The sequence below is a fragment of the Myotis daubentonii genome, chromosome 5, assembly GCF_963259705.1.
Source record: "Myotis daubentonii chromosome 5, mMyoDau2.1, whole genome shotgun sequence".
Classification (NCBI taxonomy): Eukaryota; Metazoa; Chordata; class Mammalia; order Chiroptera; family Vespertilionidae; genus Myotis; species Myotis daubentonii.
Genome location: NC_081844.1, coordinates 43738380 through 43760191, shown reverse-complemented (window position 1 = coordinate 43760191; position 21812 = coordinate 43738380). Strand labels below are relative to the sequence as shown.

General features: G+C 39.5%; 1 protein-coding gene across 3 annotated transcripts in view; it reads right to left on the bottom strand.

Annotated features, from left to right (window-relative positions):
- LOC132235396 (probable ATP-dependent RNA helicase DDX60) overlaps nt 1-21812 on the bottom strand; it is a 107781-nt gene that overhangs the window by 29546 nt on the left and 56423 nt on the right. For all 3 annotated transcript variants that reach the window (XM_059697679.1, XM_059697678.1, XM_059697680.1), the window contains 6 exons: nt 15271-15375; nt 14605-14733; nt 12714-12838; nt 6447-6605; nt 4094-4241; nt 2332-2484 (listed from right to left, as the gene is read on the bottom strand). In XM_059697679.1, coding sequence (XP_059553662.1) covers nt 2332-2484; nt 4094-4241; nt 6447-6605; nt 12714-12838; nt 14605-14733; nt 15271-15375 — 819 coding nt within the window. The remainder of the gene's footprint in view (nt 1-2331; nt 2485-4093; nt 4242-6446; nt 6606-12713; nt 12839-14604; nt 14734-15270; nt 15376-21812) is intronic.

Here is a 21812-nt window from a genome sequence, read left to right as displayed (position 1 = left end):
GTATGGCCTACCATATTCAAAATAACCACCCCTGTTATCATTATTTCTCTCCCTGTCCTACAGTATTTCTCTTCATAGCATTAATCATTACTTCAAGTAATATTATTTGTTTACTTTGCCTGTGCCAGACCCCAAGCCCCATTCAGCATTGTTTCCCCACACTGAGGACCTGGTGCATGAGAAGTGTTCAGTAAATATTTTTTAACAAATGATTAGAATAGAAAGGGAATTTCCCTGTGAGAACGTAATAATATTTTTACAACCCTGGGCAATTGCTTACTTCATCACTACAATTTATTTGTGAAGGTTATTTCTATGTGTTAACATATCTATACTAATAAAAGGGTAATAAGATAATTAGACCAGATCGACTGAACATCTTCTGGACATCCAACTTCCTTCTGGACAAAGCCACAATGGCAGGGGTCAAGGCAGAGGCGGTTAGGGGTGATCAGGCCGGCAGGGGAGCAAGCAGTTAGGGGCGATCAGGCTGGTGCGGGGAAGTAAGCAGTTAGGGGTGAGATCAGGCCAGCATAGGGGAGAGTAGTTAGGGGTGAGATCAGGCCAGCACAGGGGAGCAAGCATTTAGGGGTGAGATCAGGTTGGCGTGAGGGAAAGCTGTTGGGGGGAATCAGGCCAGCAGGGGAGGGCAGTTGGGGGCAATTAGGCCGGCAGGGGAGGGCAGTTAGGCGGTGATCAGGCAGGCAGGCAGAGGTGGTTTGGGGTGATCAGGCAGGCAGGCAGGTGAGCGGTTAGGAGCCAGCGATCCCGGATTGTGAGAGGGATGTCCGACTGCTGGTTTAGGCCCAAACCCGCCGGGGCCTAAACCAGCAGTTGGACATCCCACAAGGGGTCCCAGATTGGAGAGGGTGCAGGCTGGGCTGAGGGTCTCTCTCCCCCACTCCATCCTACTCCCCCCATGGTTCGCTGGGCCTCTAGTCTAAATAATAAGAGCACAATAAAGTTCCATTTCTTCCCTGAATTGCCAAGACAACTGACCAGAAAAGGAGTAGGGAAAACTTTAAAGTTTACTACATGATCCACTTTGGCTTATTTTTTTCATATTTTGCTGGATATTTCTAATTGCCCTCTCTTTCTCTTTATATTGATTATCATATATGTGCCATGGTTAATGTTAATTGTTCTGTATATGAGGTAATTTTCTCTATTCTGTAACAGAGATTTATACATCTGTCAAAATGCAACAAAGTATTTAATAATAATGAAAAAGGTAGGAACATTACATTTAGAATATACTAGAATAAATGCCTTTTAAAAAATGTGTTCTTTGTAACAAAGCTATCACTATTGCCATGTCACTTGTCTATCATGATCTATCAACTACTATTTAACAGGTACTATTTTAGACACAGGATATGCTGATTCAAATAGATGTGCCTCTCCCCGTCAATTCATGATGATGCAGAAGAGTGTGTCCCATTATTGACTTTTAAAATAAATAACTTGTTATTATTTAAGAGAAAAGCTAAGCAAAGTTGTTAATGATCTATTTTGAGCTTTTTTTCCAGACTACAGATATACCCTTTAATTATGGTGTCAGATTTTCCTCACATTTATTTATTAAAATTAAAAGATACCCAGAGTAGGAAAATCAATCTCAAACTCAAACTTTCTTTCTCTAATACCCCTCTTTCTCAACACACACACACACACACACACACACACACACACACACACACACAAACACACAATGCACATCCTACAAAAAATTTAATATGGATAACTTGAAAGCGTCTATTTTAAAATAGTATTAAAGACTTAAATTACTAGGTAATTTTATAAACCCTCTTTGTGAATTTATCCAGACTATCCCCATGGGTTTCATGGGACATAAATAAAACATAACAATGGTTTGGTTTAGGAGCTATTTCAGGAAATCCTCCTCTTGTCCACTGTCAGTGATAAGAGAGCATTTAGAAGTGACACACCTAAGAACTCTGCCAAGATATGCCGTGGGCCGTGAGGAAGTGATACATTCTTGCTCTTCTTTTAGCTATTTTGAGAAAAGATCTGATAAAAGTGCCATCAAAAATGTTGTCCAAGCCCTTGAGAGAATGTCTATAGCTAAAATTATATGAACAGCTGACAAAATTCCCTAGATACTATGAAAGAAAAAGCAAAGCGTTGTTCTAAGATCAGCATAGGTAATATTTGGAAGTGTCTTTTTAGGGACTGTTTTAATTTTACAAGAGGTAATAAACTGAATGATACATTTCAAACCCTCTCTCTCAATTAAATGATATGAGAAATATGGTTATTCAGTTTGATGTAGGCACAGCTTCAAATGTTAGAATGAAAATATTTACTTACCCTAATAAATCCTTTCCTAAAAAGAATTTCAACTAACTGTTTTTCTTTGGCAAACAAACATCTGTGATGATATCCTATACCCCTTTCTGCCAAAGCCTTCAGTTCTGCACCTTTCCTTAAGAATTTTACTCGATCAAACACCATCTGCAAAAGCTGAAAGAAGCAAGAGTTTTAAGGATTTTGATAATTTTTATCTACTTTTAATTTTAAATCAATAAAAAGTGTCTAAGTGAAAATAGCAGGCACAGTATGCCATAATTTGGCTACATGAGGCAACTGTTTGAAATTGACTGAACATGAGTACAAAGAACATTTTACAGCAGCCACATTAACTATAGGAAACACTTCCAAATCTTTGAGCAGAAAATCTTGCACTGTTTCACCACCACCCCACTTCCCTACCACTTCAGAGGTGGGAAGTACTGACAAAGCAGTAGATAAAAGACCCAGAGGATGTGTCCTGCCTGAGGGAGGTCAGCTCTCTAGTGGAGCTGTAGGAGTTCCCAGGGAAGGGAAGGGGGGGGGGAGAGAGAGAGAGAGAGAGAGAGAGAGAGAGAGAGAGAGAGAGATCCAAAAAGAGCAGGTTCCTTACCCTATATGGTCTGGGAATGTTTACTTGTCCTTGTAAATTGGTCACAAATGATCTTAAAAATATTTATGCCCTAAGGAGGAAATCCACTTGTGCACAGAGTAATATGTACAAAGATAAACACTGCTTATGAGGAAAAAAAGAAAAAGAATCCCTAAGGCACTTTAGCTATAGTCAGCCATCCATACAGTAGACTATCAAGGATCTATCGAAAATGATGATGTAAATACTTGGTTCTTGAAAAGGGAGAAGCCATGTAGTTTACAGAAGAATGTATACAGTGGAATGGATATATATATAATATACTGTGTATATATCCATACTTTGTGTATGTATTCATGTGCGTGTGTGTGGTGGGGGGGGGGGCACAAATAAAATATACAAAAGGTTCGTCTGAAGGGTAATGATTACTTCTGATTGATGGCATTGCTACTAATTTGTATTTTCAAACTTGTCTACCATAGGCATCAATTATTTTTTTAAAAAAATATATTTTATTGATTTTTTACAGAGAGAAAGGGAGAGGGATAGAGAGTTAGAAACATCGATGGGAGAGAAACATCGATCAGCCGCCTCCTGCACACCTCCTACTGGGGATGTGCCCGCAACTCAGGTACATGCCCTTGACCGGAATCGAACCCGGGACCTTTCAGTCCGCAGGCCAATGCTCTATCCACTGAGCCAAACCAGTTTCAGCGGCATCAATTATTTTATTTAGAAAAACATTTTTAAAAAAAATGGCATACTACTTGTAGATATTCTAATGCTTTTCTTGGTGGAATGTTTTGACTATAATATAAAAAGCCTCTGATTTTGAGAGATTCTGTGTACATTGCATAAAGTATACTGGACCACAGGTGCCCAAATATTCAATGAGGCATGTGAGACTCAAGTCCCAAATTCAAGCTGCGAAAAACAGTATCACAGAAACAAATAATGAAAAGGCAGGCACTCTCACGGGTTAATGATTAACAAGCAAGAAATAATCTATAAATCCTTCTTAGACCTTTTTTCGGCAGAGCCCTTAAGAATCATGGGTGGCCAAGAGGTCATAGACAGAGATGTCTAACCTGGTAGGGATTTCTCTTCGTTTTTACTCTCCACGCTATCACTGAGAACTAAGAGCTGATGTGAAATTATTCCCTGAAGCACTGTTTCATTGGGAGTGCTCACCTCGCTGTCCACTGTCTTTCTGTCAGCATAGGTGAACTCCGGAGGGATTTCCAGGTTCTTCTCTAGAATCTTGAGTAGACTGTTATGTTCAGCTTCATGTATTAGGCTTTTATCCATTTTCCTGGGCTTCTTCTGGCTTTTTTCATCTCTGTTCATAAAAATAAATTGTCAGTAATTAGTAGTCAAATGTGACTACTACAGGAAGCCCAAGATTTCCCAAATCTTCCTTGTAACCCAGATATTCACACATGTGTACATCTGCACTATCCTGACTCAGTCTTCTTCCTCTAGTGAACTTCCTCATTGGCCTCTGAAATTTGTTTTCCCTATCAAAAAATTTTATCATGTGCCCATATTTTCTCTGTTTCCTTGTTAAAAGGAGTCTTGCCAAATCCACTTCCACCACATGACCTCGCTTCCCCTTGCTAAAGTGGTTCATCTGCTAAAGTGATGATCATTTTCTCTTTCCTCGCCTTCATAACACTAGGCTTGTGGGTAAAGTAGAAGTCCTCCTTGCCAACTGCAGGCCATTCTCCTCCTCTCCTGTGGTGGCTGCTACAGCTGCTCTGAGTTTGGTTGTTAAGGGCTCTTGGCTTTTCCATTCCCTGGAGAATTGCCCTCAATTGACAGCAGTCTCCTGGAAATTCCTGGGAAGTTACACCTTCTCTTGGAAATGGGGAAGTGGCCCACAGCTAGTAACTGACTGAGAGGAGGTACAAAAGTCAGCCACCTTGACGGAAATTGGGGCAATTCTGTCCTGCCCCCAGGTCTCTCTGTTGGACCAGGCTTAGGCAATATTCTAGCAAAACCCGAATCCTTACTTATCCTCTTCATTTTCCATCTTTTGCTTCTCTCACTGTCTTACAGTCCCTCATGAGCACGTAGTTAAATAAATCCCTTACACAGATATACCCATGTCAGAAGGTGCCACTGAGAAATCTGACCTATGACCTGTTATCCTTTACTCCAGGGTAATAGCCTTTGAGAGATACCCAGATCACTTATCCTTTCTTAAATGTTTCCATTTGTCTGTTAACTGTGTATATAAGTCAACTCCAAATACAAGAAGATGAGCTCACTTGTGTGCTATCATCAAGTGTTCTCACTTCCAGCTAACATTACCCTTAACTCAAGGGAGAATGCCAAGACTATGGAAAGGCCTGCCCCTAATGTCTGTGGAAGGTGGAACAGAGGAATAATGAAAGCCCACATACTGTTGTCTATTTATAAGTTTTAAATCGAGGATATACACTATCAAATAATACATTCCATCCTCCTACCTTGACAAATATAGCTCCATAACATCTTGGAATTTAAAAGGGTAAGAATGAGCTCCAGGTGGCAGGCCTCCTAAGCTCCACAGACTCACAACTTGATGGGAATGGATGCAGATGGAGGAGGGCCACAGGGGTACTCTCCAAAGCACAGGGTCCAGAGCAAGGCCCCCACTCACCCTCACTATAATGATGTGGCTAAGCAAGGTACTAAAACATTCTTGAGATTTTTAGAGTTTGAATTAGTGGTCACTCTTTAACTTGAAATGATGGCTTCTAATGACCTGAAGAAAAGTTATCTAATCAGAAGATCAGTTTCTGAAAAGGCTTATACCTCCTATGCTGTCTCTGTCTGGACTTTTCAGGTCTTAAGCAAGGAAGAAGGAAGACTACTGAGTGTGAGATAATTTAATCAAGTTGATATTAGCAAGATCATTTGTTAGCTAGATTGGAGAGCGGTGAACCTTAAGGCTCTGGGGCCCCAAAACAGACCTCTGCAAGGAAGACATGATGGGCATCTAAACCAGGCAGTGACTAAAAATGGAGAGGATAATGAAGAGAATAAATATTTTGGACTAGAGTTGTCAGAATTAGACACCAAGAACGAAAAAGAGGAGTCAAAGGAGCAAAATTCTACCAAGCATAAAACTGGCATTTTAATCCATTCTCAAGCTCAGTCTATGTCCCTTATGTGATTGTGATGGTATATCAGTGACACTTCTATGATGTGTCCCACAGCAATGTGGGTAGACTTTGTTTAAGACTGCTTAAGGCTGGCTGAGAGTGGGGTATCAAAGATGTGCTTATTTTGAGAAATGATTATGCCAGGTATATGGTCTAACAATTCTAGGCTGTGGTCCTGCCTTTCCCAAGCCCTAAATAAGACTGACCTAGGCACCTTGGAAATATATAATTACTGCCACTTATCTTTACCCTATTCTCTCACCCAAATTTACCTAATTTGCAAACACACCCCAATAACTACAACTTATTTGTAACACATTCAATGTATGTTTCCTCGTGGGAATTCTGAAGTATTTCCACCTTTAAACCACCACTTTGCTTAGTTAAATACTTACATTATCTTTTGTTTTTCAATAGATTTTTTAATTTTTCGAAGTTTGTTAGCCATGTCATAGGCTTCTTTATCAGCGTTGGGAGGCCTTTCTCTCTCTTGCTTCTCCTCCAAAAAAGTGCAGACACTTCTAGCACACTTCTCTACAGCTCCTAACTTGAATCTGGAAGCAAATGAAAAGAAAGCTTGCCTTGAAAATAGTACTGTAAATACAGTGCAGTCATATTTCCACCTACTGCTACCACCCTGACATATATCTATTGAGGTTTTAATATCCATCTTTATCAGTTTTATCCTGAATAGGCACACAAGGTGTTCTGGATTAGCAGACCCCTTAGTAATTACCTTATAATACATAAGAAGTTCCCCTCTGTTCCCTCCTGGGGCAACAGCAATGAGAGCCCATGGATATTTTCCCTGTCCAGTAGGGAAGGGACAGAAGACAATGAATTCTCTCTCTTTCTCTTTCTCTTTCTCCCTCTCTCTCTCTCTCCCCATATATATATATATAATATACAGAAGAGAAATGCCTCCTCCCCTCATGAAAATTTTGCTTTTATTTATTTTTATTGTTGTTGTAGTTTTTCTTGTATTTAATTGCACTTATCTTTATGTCTGTCCATAACAGACTCAAAGACCTCTACTACTGAATGAATAAGTAAATAAATAAACAGATAGATAGATAAATAAATAATTTATTTATATATATATATTTCTTTTTAAAGGAGAGGGAGAGAGAGATAGAGACATCAATGATGAGAGAGAATCATTGATCAGCTGCCTCCTGCCCACCCCCACTGGTGATGAAGCCTGCAACCCAAGCACGTGCTCTGACCGGGAATCAAATCTTGACCTCATTGTTTATAGGTTGACGCTCAACCGCTGAGCCAAGCCAGCCAGGCAGTACATATTTTTAAGTTCAGATTTTGTGATGGCCAATTTTTTTGTGAATTTTAGTGCATTCTTTTCCCCCCACCAGTTTTATTGAGCTATAATTGACATACAACAGACTTCCTGGCACTTTAGTATTTAAACTAGTCTAGTCCCCTTGTAGCCATTTGGCCCATTCAGGCCTGAACAATTAACTAGGCAAATGCTACAGACCAAATTTTCCTGGTACGTGAAGAGCAAAATATTTCTAGAGAAAGTAAAATCAAACATTCTTTATCTTCATACCACATACATTGCTCTGTACCAGGAAGCTAGGGCTTTTGACAAGAAGACTGAAACATCCACTTAAGTTGTATTACCGTATAATGCTTTATTAGTAAAATGCAGTAAATGCTATAATACTTTATTAGAAAAATGCCCAAAAGTAGCCAATAGACACGATCACTATATTCCATTATACTAACTACTAGAGGCCCAGTGTACAAAAATTTGTGCACTAGGGGGGGAGGGGGTCCCTCAGCCTGGCCTGTGCCCTCTCGCAGTCTGGGACCCCTCGGGAGATAACAACCTGCTGGCTTAGGCCTGCTCCCGAGTGGCAGAGGGCAGGCCCAATCTCTAGGTGCAGCCCCTGGTCCGACTCAGAGCAGGGCTGATTGGGGAGTTGGGGTGCCGCCACCTGTCATGCACAGAGCAGGGCGGATCGAGAGGTTGCGATGCCACCCTCAGTCACGCTCAGGGTAGGGCTGATTGGAGAATTGAGACACTGCCCCCTGTCACACTCAAGGCAGGGTCAATGGGGAGGTTGCAGCACCACCCCCTGTCACGCACCGAGCAGGGCCAATCAGGGGGTTGGGGCGCTGCCCCCTGTCACGCACAGAGCAGGGCCCATCAGGGGGGTTGGGGCTTCATACCCTGTCACGCACAGAGCAGGGCACATCAGGGGGTTGGGGCGCTGCCCCCTGTCACTCACAGAGCAGGGCACATCAGGGGGGTTGGGGCTCCCTACCCTGTCACGCACAGAGCAGGGCTGATCAGCAGGTTGGGTAGCTCCCCCCATCACGCACAGAACAGGGCCCATCAGGGGGTTGGGTAGCTCCCCCCTGTTACTCACAGAGTAGGGCCGATAGGGGAGTTGGGGCACCGCCCCCTGTCACACACAGAGCAGGGCGGATCAGGGGGTTGGGGCGCCGCACCCTGTCACACTCAGGGCAGGGTCGATGGGGAGGTTATGGCTCTACCCCATCACACACAGAGCAGGGCCTGTGGGGAGGAGGGGGGTTGGGGCACCACACCCTGTCACACACAGAGCCGCAGGGCGATCAGGGGGTTGGGGAGCTCCCCCCTATCAGGCACAGAGCAGGGCTCATCAGGCGGTTGGGGCGCCTTCCCCTGTCCGGAACAGAGCAGGGCGGATAGGGATATTGTGGCCCCACCCCCTGTCATACGCAGAGCCGCAATGTGATCAGGGGGGTTGGGCGCTACCCGCTGTCACGCTGATCCCAGTGCCGGGAGGCCTCTCGGCTCTGCTGATCCTGGTGCTGGGAGGCATATTACCCTTCTACTATATAGGATAGAGGCCTGGTGCACGGGTGGGGGCCGGCTGGTTTGCCCTGAAGGGTGTCCTGGATCAGGGTGGGGGTCCCCACTGGGTGCCTGACCAGCCTGGGTGAGGGGCTAATGGCTGTTTGCAGCTGGTCACACCCCCTTCAGGATGGGGGTCCCCACTGGGGTGCCTGGCCAGTCTGGGTGAGGGGCTGAGGGCTGTTTTCAGGCTGGCAGGTGACTGAAGCTCCTAACCGCTCCTTTTTTTCTTTTTTCTTTTTATTCTGGGCCAGCTTTAGCTCTGAGGCTTGGCTCCAGCTCTGAGGCCTCGGCTGCTGAAAGCAGGTATCTGGTTTGTTTGGGTTCTATAATTGAAACAACTGTTTCAACTCCAGCTCTGACATCCCGGCTGGCTGAAAGCACGTTTCTGGAGTTTGTTTAGATTCTATATTTGTAACAATGTTTCAAACTGCAAGCTCAGAGGCCGGCAGCGGCAGGCAGGGAACGTTGGCTTCCTCTGTCACTGGAGCAAGGAAGCCTCATGTTCGCTTCAAGCTGCCTGGCTGCGGGCCGCCATCTAGGCTGGCAGTTAATTTGCATATCACCCTGATTAGCCAATGGGAAGGGTAGCAGAGGTACAGCTAATTACCACGTTTCTCTTTTATTAGATAGGATGGCTCATCACAGTTTGGGTCTACACAATAAAGTTTTTCCAATATAATTTGTAAGGTAAAGGGCTTTTCTAAAGTGTTTACAGAAATAGCATGAAGAGAAAATGATAGCTAGTACAGAGTAAATAAATTGACACGCTGGTGAAAGAAGGATTAAGAAAGTGCCTGGCTGGTGTGGTTTAGTGGTAGAGCATCAGCCTACACCAGGGGTGGGCAAACTTTTTGACTCGAGGGCCACAATGGGTTCTTAAACTGGACCGGAGGGCCGGAACAAAAGCATGGATGGAGTGTCTGTGTGAACTAATACATGTTAACACTGCTGCTGGTGAAGGAGCGGAGGGGAGAGCAAGAGAACCCTCCGCTCTTTCGGCTCCGCGGGCCGGATAGAACAGCTGAACGGGCTGGATCAGGCCTGTGGGCTGTAGTTTGCCCACGGCTGGCCTACACTCTGAAGGGTATCGGGATTTCCAGGCAAGGGCAGGTACCTGGGTTGCATGTTCATTCCTGGCCTTAGTTGGGGTGCCGGTGGGAGGCAACCAATCCATGTATTTCTCTCACATGGATGTTTCTCTCTATATCTCTCTTCCCCTCCCTCCTTCCCACTGTCTCTAAAAATCAATGGAAAAAATACCCTTGGGCAAGGATTAACAAAAGAAAAGTTAAAAGAGAAAGTAGCAGTTCATGCTACATGGCAAGAAATGTCATGTAGTAGACAAAATAGTGAATACAGTAAACACCATACTTACTATTGCCAGACACTATTCTCAATGTCTTAAGTATATTAACTCATTTAGTATAATACATCTCTATGAGGAAGGCACTATGACGATCCCTATTTTGCAGATGAGAAAATGGAGACATAAAGAGATTAAGTGACCTGCTCAAAATCTCACAACTTGTATGGCAGAGTCCTGCCTCCAAGCCAATGTTCTTAATCTTTACATTGTGTTGCTTCTCTTTTGACATGAATATAAGTTACCTATTCTGTATTAAGAAATGTAATTTTCATCATAGTACCTCATGTATTAAAATGGATCACTTGGCCCTGACAGGTTTGGCTCAGTGGATAGAGCATCAGCCTGCAGACTGAAAGGTCCCAGGTTTGATTCCAGTCAAGGGCATGTACCTTGGTTGCGGGCATATCCCCAGTAGGAGGTGTGCAGGAGGCAGCTGATCGATGTTTCTCTCTCATCGATGTTTCTAACTGTCTATCCCTCTCCCTTCCTCTCTGTAAAAAATCAATAAAATATATTTTTAAAAAATAAATTAATAAAATAAAATAAAATAAAATGGATCACTTGAAAATAACATTTCCTCTTAAATCTCTCTGATAACCTATACAGAACAAATGTCTAGAGACTGGGCCTTAGCCAATAACAGGTAGTACTATACTAAGTGATTTCATAATTTATTTTTATTTAATTCTTACCCTGACCCTACTATTTTTATCATCTTTCCTCAGTTTGCAAATGAGGAAACTAAGGCTAAACACCATTAAGAAGCTGTCTAGAAGTGACAGAGCTACCAGGGAGCAGAGAAGTAGTCTCCAGACTTGGGCCTGACCTTGAAGAATGTGCTTCTAAGCACAGGCTAATACAGTCACTAAACACTAGTGACTGTATTTTTCCCCGAGACCAGATTGGAAACGGTTGACAAGGACGCTATTATTTGAAAATCTCCCAGAGGTACAGATTGAGCCCTGACAAAGCTTCAAATTTGTTGATGAGCTGGGGCTTTTTAGGACTAAATACAACTGTATAAGACCAAGGATTTGCACAGTCTGCTTTGTAGAGAACCCAAACTTCCATAAAGATATGCCAAAACTCAGCAACTCAAGCAGAATTAAACATTTGATGTTTCTGTGAAATACTGTACTTTCAAATATTTTAATTTTGTATATCTATATAAAAAATGAATCCAGTAATTTTTGGCAATTAGACCTTCAGAAATATCCCAGAGGTTCTAAATCATGTTTGTTTCTAACTAAAACCTGTAACCATGCTTGAAAATAAAGAAGGTGAGCTGTATAATTTCTTGGTTCAAAATTTTCTTTTTCTTGTCTCAACAAAACAAAGGTAAAGGAACAATGTTATTGCATTATCCAAACACAGTCATATTTTCAATTAACAACATTATTTTAAATAAACATCACCAATGATGATTCATTACTATTTGTCTCTTTATGTGTGAACAAATGTTATTAAACTTTGCCACCTGAGCAAGATTCTGTGGCCTTATTTATATATAGCTTCCATGTCTTAAAGTAGTTTGAAACTGTCAAAAGTAAATAAAATATTCCATTTTGATCCTATACAAATCTAGGATATAGTATTATTCATTTAATGAATTATACTTTGGTATAAGTTATACTTGATCAAAACTGGACAATTACATTCAATGTTAAGCTGTTTCATGTCTATAAGAATATAAAATTTATCAAGGTATCAATGCCTGTAAGTTATAGTTCTCATAATTATAAATTAAAATAATAAAATATCCCACCAATAAATATTCTAGCTAATTGTAAGAATATTTTAATTTTATGTGCGATGCTTGCACACATAAACGTTCAATTTGTTTTCAAAGTCCCTAGGAATTTACTAAATCTACATATTTACTGAACCTAAGCAATTAACAAGACTTAGATAAAAATACAGAGTAAAAAACAACAACAAGAAATGGAGAAGGGAATTAAATAAAGAAGGTAATTTTTAATAACACAAGTGAAAATATTTTGTTAAGAATTAGATTAGAGCCCAGCTAGCATGGCTCAGTGGTTGAGCATCCAACTATGAACCAGGAGGTCACGTTTTGATTCCCAGTCAAGGCACCTGGGGTGCTGGTGGCTACCAGTGTGGGGCATGCAGGAAGCAGCCAATTGATGATTCTCTCCCAACATTGATGTCTCTCTTCTCCTTCTCTCTCTCTCTCTCTTCCTCTCTGAAATCAATTTTAAAAAATTAGACTAGAAAGATGTATTTTTAAATTCACTCTTAGAACAAATGGACACCAAAAATAGTAATGAATACTATATTACAATAGTAAAGTTAGTAAAACTTTCCTCAATTTAAAGTAATGAGTATAATACAAATTAAAAATAAAAGCAATTTAAATGACTAATGCCCAATAAATTTAATTTAAAAATAAAATTAAAATAAATGACTTACAAAAAAATTAGTGCTGGTAACTTCTCCATTTTCCTAAGCTTTTCAACAAGAAGTGGAAACATTTGAATCATGTTTTCTGAACTAGAAACTGGTTTGGGACTAAGATTCCTCAGGACCTGTTTGGCCTGCATTAATAAAAAAGAGAATTTATTTGTTTTAAGTTCTGAAGAATAAAGAAAGAAACTTTTACTTTTGACTAAAATATTTTCATTGTTGTTTAATCTATGTTGCTATGATCTTTAAAGTAATATATGATAAAAATAATACATATTAATTATATCATAAAACTTTGCAAAGAACCCTCAAAGAAGTTTACAAATCAACAACTAGAGAACAAATGATAATTGGTAATGTATGTACACAGACATATGTGCAATATAAAATGCAATTTTTTAGCAAAATAAATCAGTTTTGTAAGTAATACTGATTTCACTATGGCAGGAGGTAGAGTGAACTTGTTTTTCTCCAGGTCATGTAGAAAAATTATTTCCAAATACATTTTAAAGATTTGTAATGACAAAATATGCAGAAAAAAATATAAGTAAACTAGAGGCCTGGTGCATGAAATTCGTGTGTGTGTGTGTGTGTCCCTCAGCTCAGCCTGCATCCTCTCCAATCTGGGACCAATTGAGGGATGTCCGACTGCCTGTTTATGCCCAATCCCACAATCCAGGGCTGCTGGCTCCCAACCGCTCGCTTGCCTGCCTCCCTGATTGCCCCTAACCGCTTCTGCCTGCCAGCCTGATCAACCCCAACCACTCCTCTGCCAGCCTGATCAACGCCTAACTGCTACCCTGCCGGCCCTATTGCCCCTAACTGCCCTCGTCTGCTGGCCTGGTCTCCCCCAACTGCCCTCCCCTGCAGGCCTGCCCCCCCCCAACTGTCCTCCCCTGCTAGCCTGATCGCCCACAACTGCCCTCCCCTGCTGGCCATCTTGTGGTGGCCATCTTGTGACCACATGGAGCGGCCATCTTTGACCTCATGTGGGTGGCCATCTTGTATGTTGGAGTGATGGTCAATTTGCATATTACCTCTTTATTAGATAGGATTAGCCCTGGTTCAGTTGGTTGAAGTATCATCCCCTATACAGTAAGGTTGTGGTTTGATTCCCGGTCAGGGCACATACCTACGTTGCAGGTCCGGGCGCATATGGGAGGCAACCAATCAATGTTTCTCTCACATTGATGCTTCTCTCTCTCTTTCTTCCTTCCTCTCTCTTTAAAATCTATAAAATTAACATATACTCAGGTGAGAATTTTTTAAAAGTAATTAAATTATATTATGTTTCTGAATGGGGAGAGATCATCTAAGTTAAAATATAATAGAAAAAAGTCACATGAGAAAAGTCTAATATATATATATATATATATATATCACTCCCCAAAAATCAGAAACTTCAATATGTGGCAATAAAACAAACTTCAAAAATATAAAGACCAGTGATTACTTAAAATAAATATGCATAACTTCTCTGACTCCAGGTGAAGGTTTCAATACACAAATAGTTTATACAAATTAAAATTTCAAAGCATTAAAAATATCCAAGACAATAAAAGAGTAAAATAGTCTTCTCAGCTACTGTTAACTATGATTCCAATAGCTATGTTGCCACAGCCCCAAGAACACTGACTCGGTGGATAGTGACACATCTGTTCTTAAGTGTTAAAACATCTATAAGGAACTAATAGCTTTTGTCACATATTATAGGAGACAAAGACCAATTTCCTGCCTTTCCTTTTATTTTACCACAGAATCACTAGACTTTGTGTTCAGCTTATAATCCTAAAATGAAAATTAAAGATGAAAAACCCAGAAAATAGTAATGACTGAACAAAATAACTCAAGAAAACAAAGAGGAGAGGGTACTTCACCAAAAATGTGTGGAAATTACCTCCTCTACATTGCCATTTTTAATCCAATTTGTTAATTCTGCCTTTAAGCTCTCTTCATATTTCCTAGCATCCATCTTCTTAATGACTATTTTATTCTTAAAATGAATGAAATTCTCTGGACACAACTCCTTGAAAAGAAATACCACAAAATTAAATAAAATCATTAAAAAAAAACCCTCAAAGATGTTTCTCAATTATGCATTTCATAGACAGCATTATAAGCTACTTGAAAGTACAGGCCGTTGAACTTCTTTTTCCCCCATAGTTTCTCGTACAGAATCCTAGTGAAGCAAAAGAGCTCTCCAAAGGAAAGAATGCAGAGCAAAGCCCAAAAGATAAAAACGGGCAGCAATTAGAGCATAGGGAAGGAAGGAGAGTACAATGAAAGAACATGGAAGTACATAAATCCGAGATGTAAGAGGAGGCTACAATATCTCAGAAACTGAAAGAACAAATACTTTCAGGAATTCGATGACATTCCATCTCATTAAAGGAAATCATGTAATGTTAGAATGAAAAATGTCTGAGAAGGGGCAACTGTATTTTAGAAAGAGTCCATTGATAATTTTAAGAGATCAGAGGCAAGGGTAAGAGTTTGTCTTTCTGAAAGCAATGTTACCATCCACGATAACAGAATTCAAATTAATTGCATAATTACTAATTACCTGGGCCCTGGGCCAACTTTTCCAGAATTCAAACATGGTGTCATAAAGCTGGATGGTTTCTCGAGGCGAAAGCATAAGATCAGAAGGGAATCCGTACCTTTCAATCTACGATTAAAATTAAATTGAAATTTTTAATATTCCTTTTATTTTATGTTCAAACCTTTGCCTCATAGTCACTATCATGAACACAAAGACATTGAAAAGCACTTAGCTAAAATTTTCAAGTGTTGATAAGTGCTAGATGCAGAAAAAAAAAAATACTAACCAAGAGTGTCCCTGATTTACTGAATAGGGGGGAAAAGGGCCTCCAAAAAGTTTTTGGTATTTTCTAAGACCTTTTAATTCAAATCAGAGTACTAGGAAGCTAAAATATTTGTGGACTCAGTTTGGATAAAAGAAAAAAAAAAAAACAAGACCTCTATTCAGCAGCTGAAACTTAAATTGGTTTAATTATGAACATGATTATTTGCTTTGAGGACCAAACCAGGCTAAAAGTTGCCAATTTTATTGGCCTAATTTCTAAAACTAAGCCTATCAGAGCCCAGATATAAACCCACCCCTTTAAGTCAATTAATTTTTTACAAAGGAGGCAAAAACATACAATAGGGTAAAGATAGTCTACCCAATAAGTGGTGTTTGGGAATACCTGCAAAAAAAAAAAAAACAAAAAAAAAACCCAGAACACCTTCTTATACCATACACAAGAATAAACTAAAAATGGATTAAACACTTAAATGTTAAATTCAAAACCACAAACATCCTAGACAAAAACATAGGCAGTAAAATTGCAGACATTTCTCATAGTAATATTCTTTCTGATATATTTCATCGGGCAAGGAAAACAAAAGAAAAAATAAACAAATGGGACTACATTAAACTAAAGAGCTTTTGCACAGCAAACCATCAACAATATAAAAAGACAACCCACTGAATGAGAGAACATATTCACCAATGATACACATGATAAGGGCTTAATATCCAAAATTTATAAAGAACTTATACAACAAAATACCAAAAACAAGCAAACAATCCAATTTAAAAATGAGCAAAGGACCTCAAAAGACACTTCTCCAAAGAGACTTTCATGGCCAATAGGCATATGAAAAGATGTTCAATGACAATAATTATTAGAGAAATGCTAATTAAAATCACATCAGCTCACACCTGCCAGAATGGCTATCATCAATAAATCAACAAACTACAAGTGCTGGTGAGGATGTGGATAAAAGGGAATTCAGTTGGTGGGAATGCAGATTGGTGCAGCCACTGTGGAAAGCAGTATGGAATTACCTCAAAAAAAAAAAAAAAAAACACCAGAAAATGGACCTGCCTTATAACCCAGCAATTCCACTTCAGGGAATTTAGCTGAAGAAACCTGAAATAGTAATTCAAAGGAATATAGGCACCCCTATGTTCATTGCAGCATTGTTTATAATAGCCAAGATTTGTGAGCCGGCCAAGTGCCCATCAGTAGAGGAGTGGATAACAGAGACTATTTACCCAATAGAATGCTGCTTGGCCATAAAAAAGAAAAAAATCATACCCTTTGTGACAGCATGGATGAACCTGGAGAGCATTATGCTAAGTGAAATAAGCCAGTCAGAGAAAGACAAGTACCATATGATTTCCCTCATATGTGGAATTTAATGAACAAAATGAACTAACAAGCAAAATAGAAACAGACTCATAGATAGAGGACAGGCTGACACCTGTCAGGTCAGGCATATGGTGGAGGGATGGAGCAAAAGAGGAAAATAAAGGATAAAATTCATGGACTTGGACAACGATGTGGTAATTGCTGGGGGGAGGAGGAAAGGGGGAAGTGAGGGGGTGTGAGGAGATAAATGGTGATGGACAGAGAACAGACTTGAGGTGGCGAGCACACAGTTCAGTGTACAGATGATATGCTGTAGAATTGTGCACCTGAAACTGTATAATTTTGTTAAACATTGTCACTCCAATAAGTTCAAAATATAAAAATGAAACTAAGGCTATCATATTACTTTTAAGACACTCAAGGACACTTCTCCTCAGGTCACTTGGTTCTACTTTAAGCCTTCCGGATATGTATGCCATTCATTTTTCCACAAATATTTTAAAAGTATAAATAAAAAATTCCTGCTCTCAAAAAGTATGCATTGTATTATTTTTCTATTGGTTTCAAACTACTATTGCTACAAATCAACTGCCTGGGAGACTATGATCCCTGAGATGTTAATAGGTATTCTTCAAAAGGAAAGAAGGGAACATCAGTCAACAATAAAAATAAAGTTTAAAAATAAAATAAGATGTCACCCCTCCCCCCCAAACAAAAAAAGAAAGGTGTGTTTTTTCACAGGTGTCTGATTAAACACACTTGTTTAAGATTTCCCATTGCAAACATTAAATCTCAAAAAAAATAACTACAGGCAGATTTGTCCAAAATTATTTGAAAATAGGATACTTGTTTTAGTAAATAGCTGTTAACACATTGGAAACTCTGGGATAAAAAAGCCATTCCCACTACAACACAGTTGAAAAAAAAAGTTTGGTAGAATGAAAAGGCGGTAGACTTTGAATCAGAAGATGGAGTTCTAATTCCACTATAAATGCTAGTTTCTTATCAATAAATAGGAATTAAAATATCTGTACTCCCACTTTACAGACTGTAGTAAAATCAGATAGGATAAATGTATCAGCACGTGTTTTTTAAACTTTTAAAACTAGTAAATGAATAAGTCCTAAAGATCTAATGTACACTATAGTAATTATAGACAACAATGCTCTATTACAAGCACCAAACATGCTGAGGTGAGATCTAATTATTCCCACCACAAAAAGAAATTATAATTATGTAACTTGGTTGAGGTCTTAGCTAAGGCTACAATGACATTCATATTGCAGTATATAAATGAATCAAATCAACACACTGTACACCTTAAACTTACACAATATTATAAGTCAAATATATTTCAATTCAAAATCAATTAGTCTTGTAAAAACTATAGGATGCGAACAATTACATGGAGTCATCATTTAGCATCTCTCAGCCTGAGCACTGAAAGCTAGCTTGATAGTAAAGGACCCATTTATGTCAAAACAGCAAATGAATATATTATTTTGGAACATTAGCATTTTATTCTCTTATTACTACCTTGAAGTGGTAATTTATTTTGCCTAAATTAAAATAAGAACATAAAATAAATCCAAGATTTATCATAATTTTCAGGATTAAATCTACTATTATGGTAACTAGAGTGGTTAGGATTTCTTAAGTCTCTTTGCCTTGTTCAAAAGTCTGAGCTTCCTCATTTCTAAAACAGAGGACAATTCTGCCTATGACATAGATTTGTTGTAGGAATTAAGTTAGGTGATATATATAATAGGCTTAGTAAAATACCTGGCACATACTTGATGCCCCAACTGTCAATGAGATTGATTAATCAACATATAGTTCTTAATTTTAAAAATCATATTAAGAATTCTATTGCCAAAAGCTGTGAATTTAATTTGGTTTTCCTCCACTATAAAATAAACTAATGAGCTGGCAAAAACTGAGCCAGTCTAGGTAAAAAAGAAAGAGAAATAAAGGTCACAGTGTATTATACAATTGTACATTTGTAACTTATATAATGTCATAAACCAATGTCACTCCATAAATTTAATTTTTAAAAAAGTCATAGATTTGCATCCTTCTTCACTTGTAAGCACATGGTATTATACCATGATATTATTTTTGCAAAGTGCATTGTCTCTGACTCTGTAGGTGATAGTAAACACTGATCGTGCAGAACAGAGATAGGCAACAGTTCTTTCAAGGACTTCCTGGGGCTGAGCTGTCCAGGAGCCAGCAGCTGTTCCTGTGTGGCATAATTGGTGGCAAAGGCCAAACTCTACTCTTTGCCAGAAGCAAGCCTTATGTGGATGGAAGGCAAATCCCTCCCCTCAGTTGGATTAAGGTCAGCTCCTCACTAGCCCCACCCTTTTCTTCTGAAACCATTTCTATGATAGAGCTACAGAGGAGATGACCAAACTGGGTGGTTCTTCTCTTTATGTTGCCACAATGTATTATGCTTTTTCTTGCCACTCAGTTCTTTCATATTAATCTGAAATATAATACACAATGATTTGCTCATTTGGAAAGGTCTACTTGCTTTATATCCCTGCTACTTTAGGAAGTATCCTACATAAATACATGCTTCATACACAGCTGTCAAAACGCAGTTAATAATGTCTACACCTTTGTGTCCATCCTGTATTCCTGTGGCAACAGTCTAGAAGTCTTAAGAAGACTCATTCAGCACCATGACCTTTGCAGAAGTCATATGGGGTCAGAGCACACTGTAGCAGTTCCACTGCTTTCCAATTATTCCATTAATAGCTACTGAAAATAGAGGAAAGGCACTTGGACCAAAATGCCAATCTTGTCAAGTACTCCAAACCACTGGACTCATTGCTACTTCACGATAACCTGCCTTGAACCATCCAACTCAAAATAAAATAATTTTTTAAAATACTATGCTGCTTTTAAAATGCCAGGTAATGATGGAGGTGGGGGGACAGGGAAGAAGAGAGAAAGAATTCTTTTATTATTTATATGTGGCTTTTCATCTATATTCTAGTTTTGGGTTTAGGTTAGGTCACTGGAATTTTAGCCATATTTTTGTTTTATTTTGATTTTGGATTGGGCCACTGCAGCACAAAAGAGAAACATCCAAAATAAAATCCAATTAGAAAATCACCATCATTAGGATTCATTCAGTTGCTTTTTAGAAGCCATTGCATCATAGCCCAAATGCTATAAAGTTATTCTCATTCATCCCCTCATTCAGGTATTTCTTCAACTGATCATTCAGAATACTGGGTTAACCAGAGCTTGAATGGGCCATTTCTAGGAATAGGAGGAGAGAGCAAGCTCTGGAATCAATCTGAGATTGCATCCCAGCCCCACCACTCACTTGGTGCAACAGTGAGTTAGTTAGTTCAATTGTCTATGCTTCACCTTCCTCATTTAGGAAATGGGAATATTAATATGGTAGCCATGCTAAAATTGTTGTGATTGTTAAAAGAGACAAAATATGCAAAATTATTCAAACACAAAGTAAGTGCAACAAGCCTCTAGTATTAAATAAAGATTAGCTATCGTTATTTAATACTAGAGGCTCGGTGCATGAATTCATGCATGGGTGGGGTCCCTCAGCCTGGCCAGCAACTGGGGCCGATCAGGGCCATCTAGTCCAGTCCAAGGCGGGGGAGGGACCGTGGGAGGTTGGCCAGCTGCAGGAGATTGGCGGTGGGAGCACACTGACCCCTGGGGGAACCTCCTGCATTGAGCATCTGCCTCGTGGTGGTCAGTGCACATCATAGCTACCAGCCAGTCGATAGGTCATTTGGTCGACCAGTTGTAATGGTTGCTTAGGCCCGTGGTCAGCAAACTTCAGCTCTTTGGCCCCTTGAGTGTGGCTCATCCTAAGCCTTAGGAGTACCCTAATTAAGTTAACAACAATGTACCTACCTATATAGTTTAAGTTTAAAAGATTTGGCTCTCAAAAGAAATTTCAATCATTGTACTGTTGATATGTGGCTCTCTTGACTAATGAGTTTGCCGACCACTGGCTTAGGCTTTTATATATATAGATAAATGTAGTAAGCACTTTTCTATACACAGCAGTTTGTTAGGGACTAAGGACACATGTGTCTTCAAGGAGTTATTCTAGTAAGATAAAGAAGACATGCATGTGAATAGCTTTAGCAGCAAGCTAAAGCTTGATTATTGTCATACAAGAAATACAGAAAAGGTGCTATGGAGAGGTTATTACAACCAGCTAAGAAAGTCACAGGAGGATTCTAAATTGGTTTCACATTAGAAGAGTCATAAGAGGTGAATAGGTTCTGGACAACTAGCATTTGACATCTGGGGTGAAATGTTCCAGGAACAATATAAGTAATGAGGGCATGGAGGTAAGATACATCAAGTTGATAAATGGAAAGGACTTTGGAGCCAGGTCATAGAATAAGCCACGCTAGGGGTTGTGCATTTAGCCATTTCCAAAGGAAAGCTACTGCAGTCTTGGCAAAATCAGAATTATCTTTATTACTGATTTATCTAAATTAGCTTGGTGGATCCAGAAATACCATGTAGGCAGGACATGGAATTAATTCCTGTGCCATCTAAAGTTTCATGTGCCTTAAAAATTGTCATATTAGAAGGCTTAATATGACAACAAAATTCAGAATATATTTAATTTGCCAGGTCTTGGAAGGAAGACAAACTATTAACTAATCATCACTTTGAGAAGCAACCAGAGCTTGAATAAGCCATTCCTGGGAATAGGATGAGAAAGGAAGAAACGTACACAAGAAAATTAAGAAATCTTCTCCCACTCAAATCCCAGCACTAAAATGAAGTCCTCTTATGACTTCCATATTATTGCTTCACTACTAAAAAACCATGGTGTGATTAATAAGCTAGTGAAAAGTCTCTTTTCCTCGTTTAACCTAATTCTTGGTGCTCAGATTCTCACATGTGCTAGATATTGTCCACATGTATTTGTAGCCACACT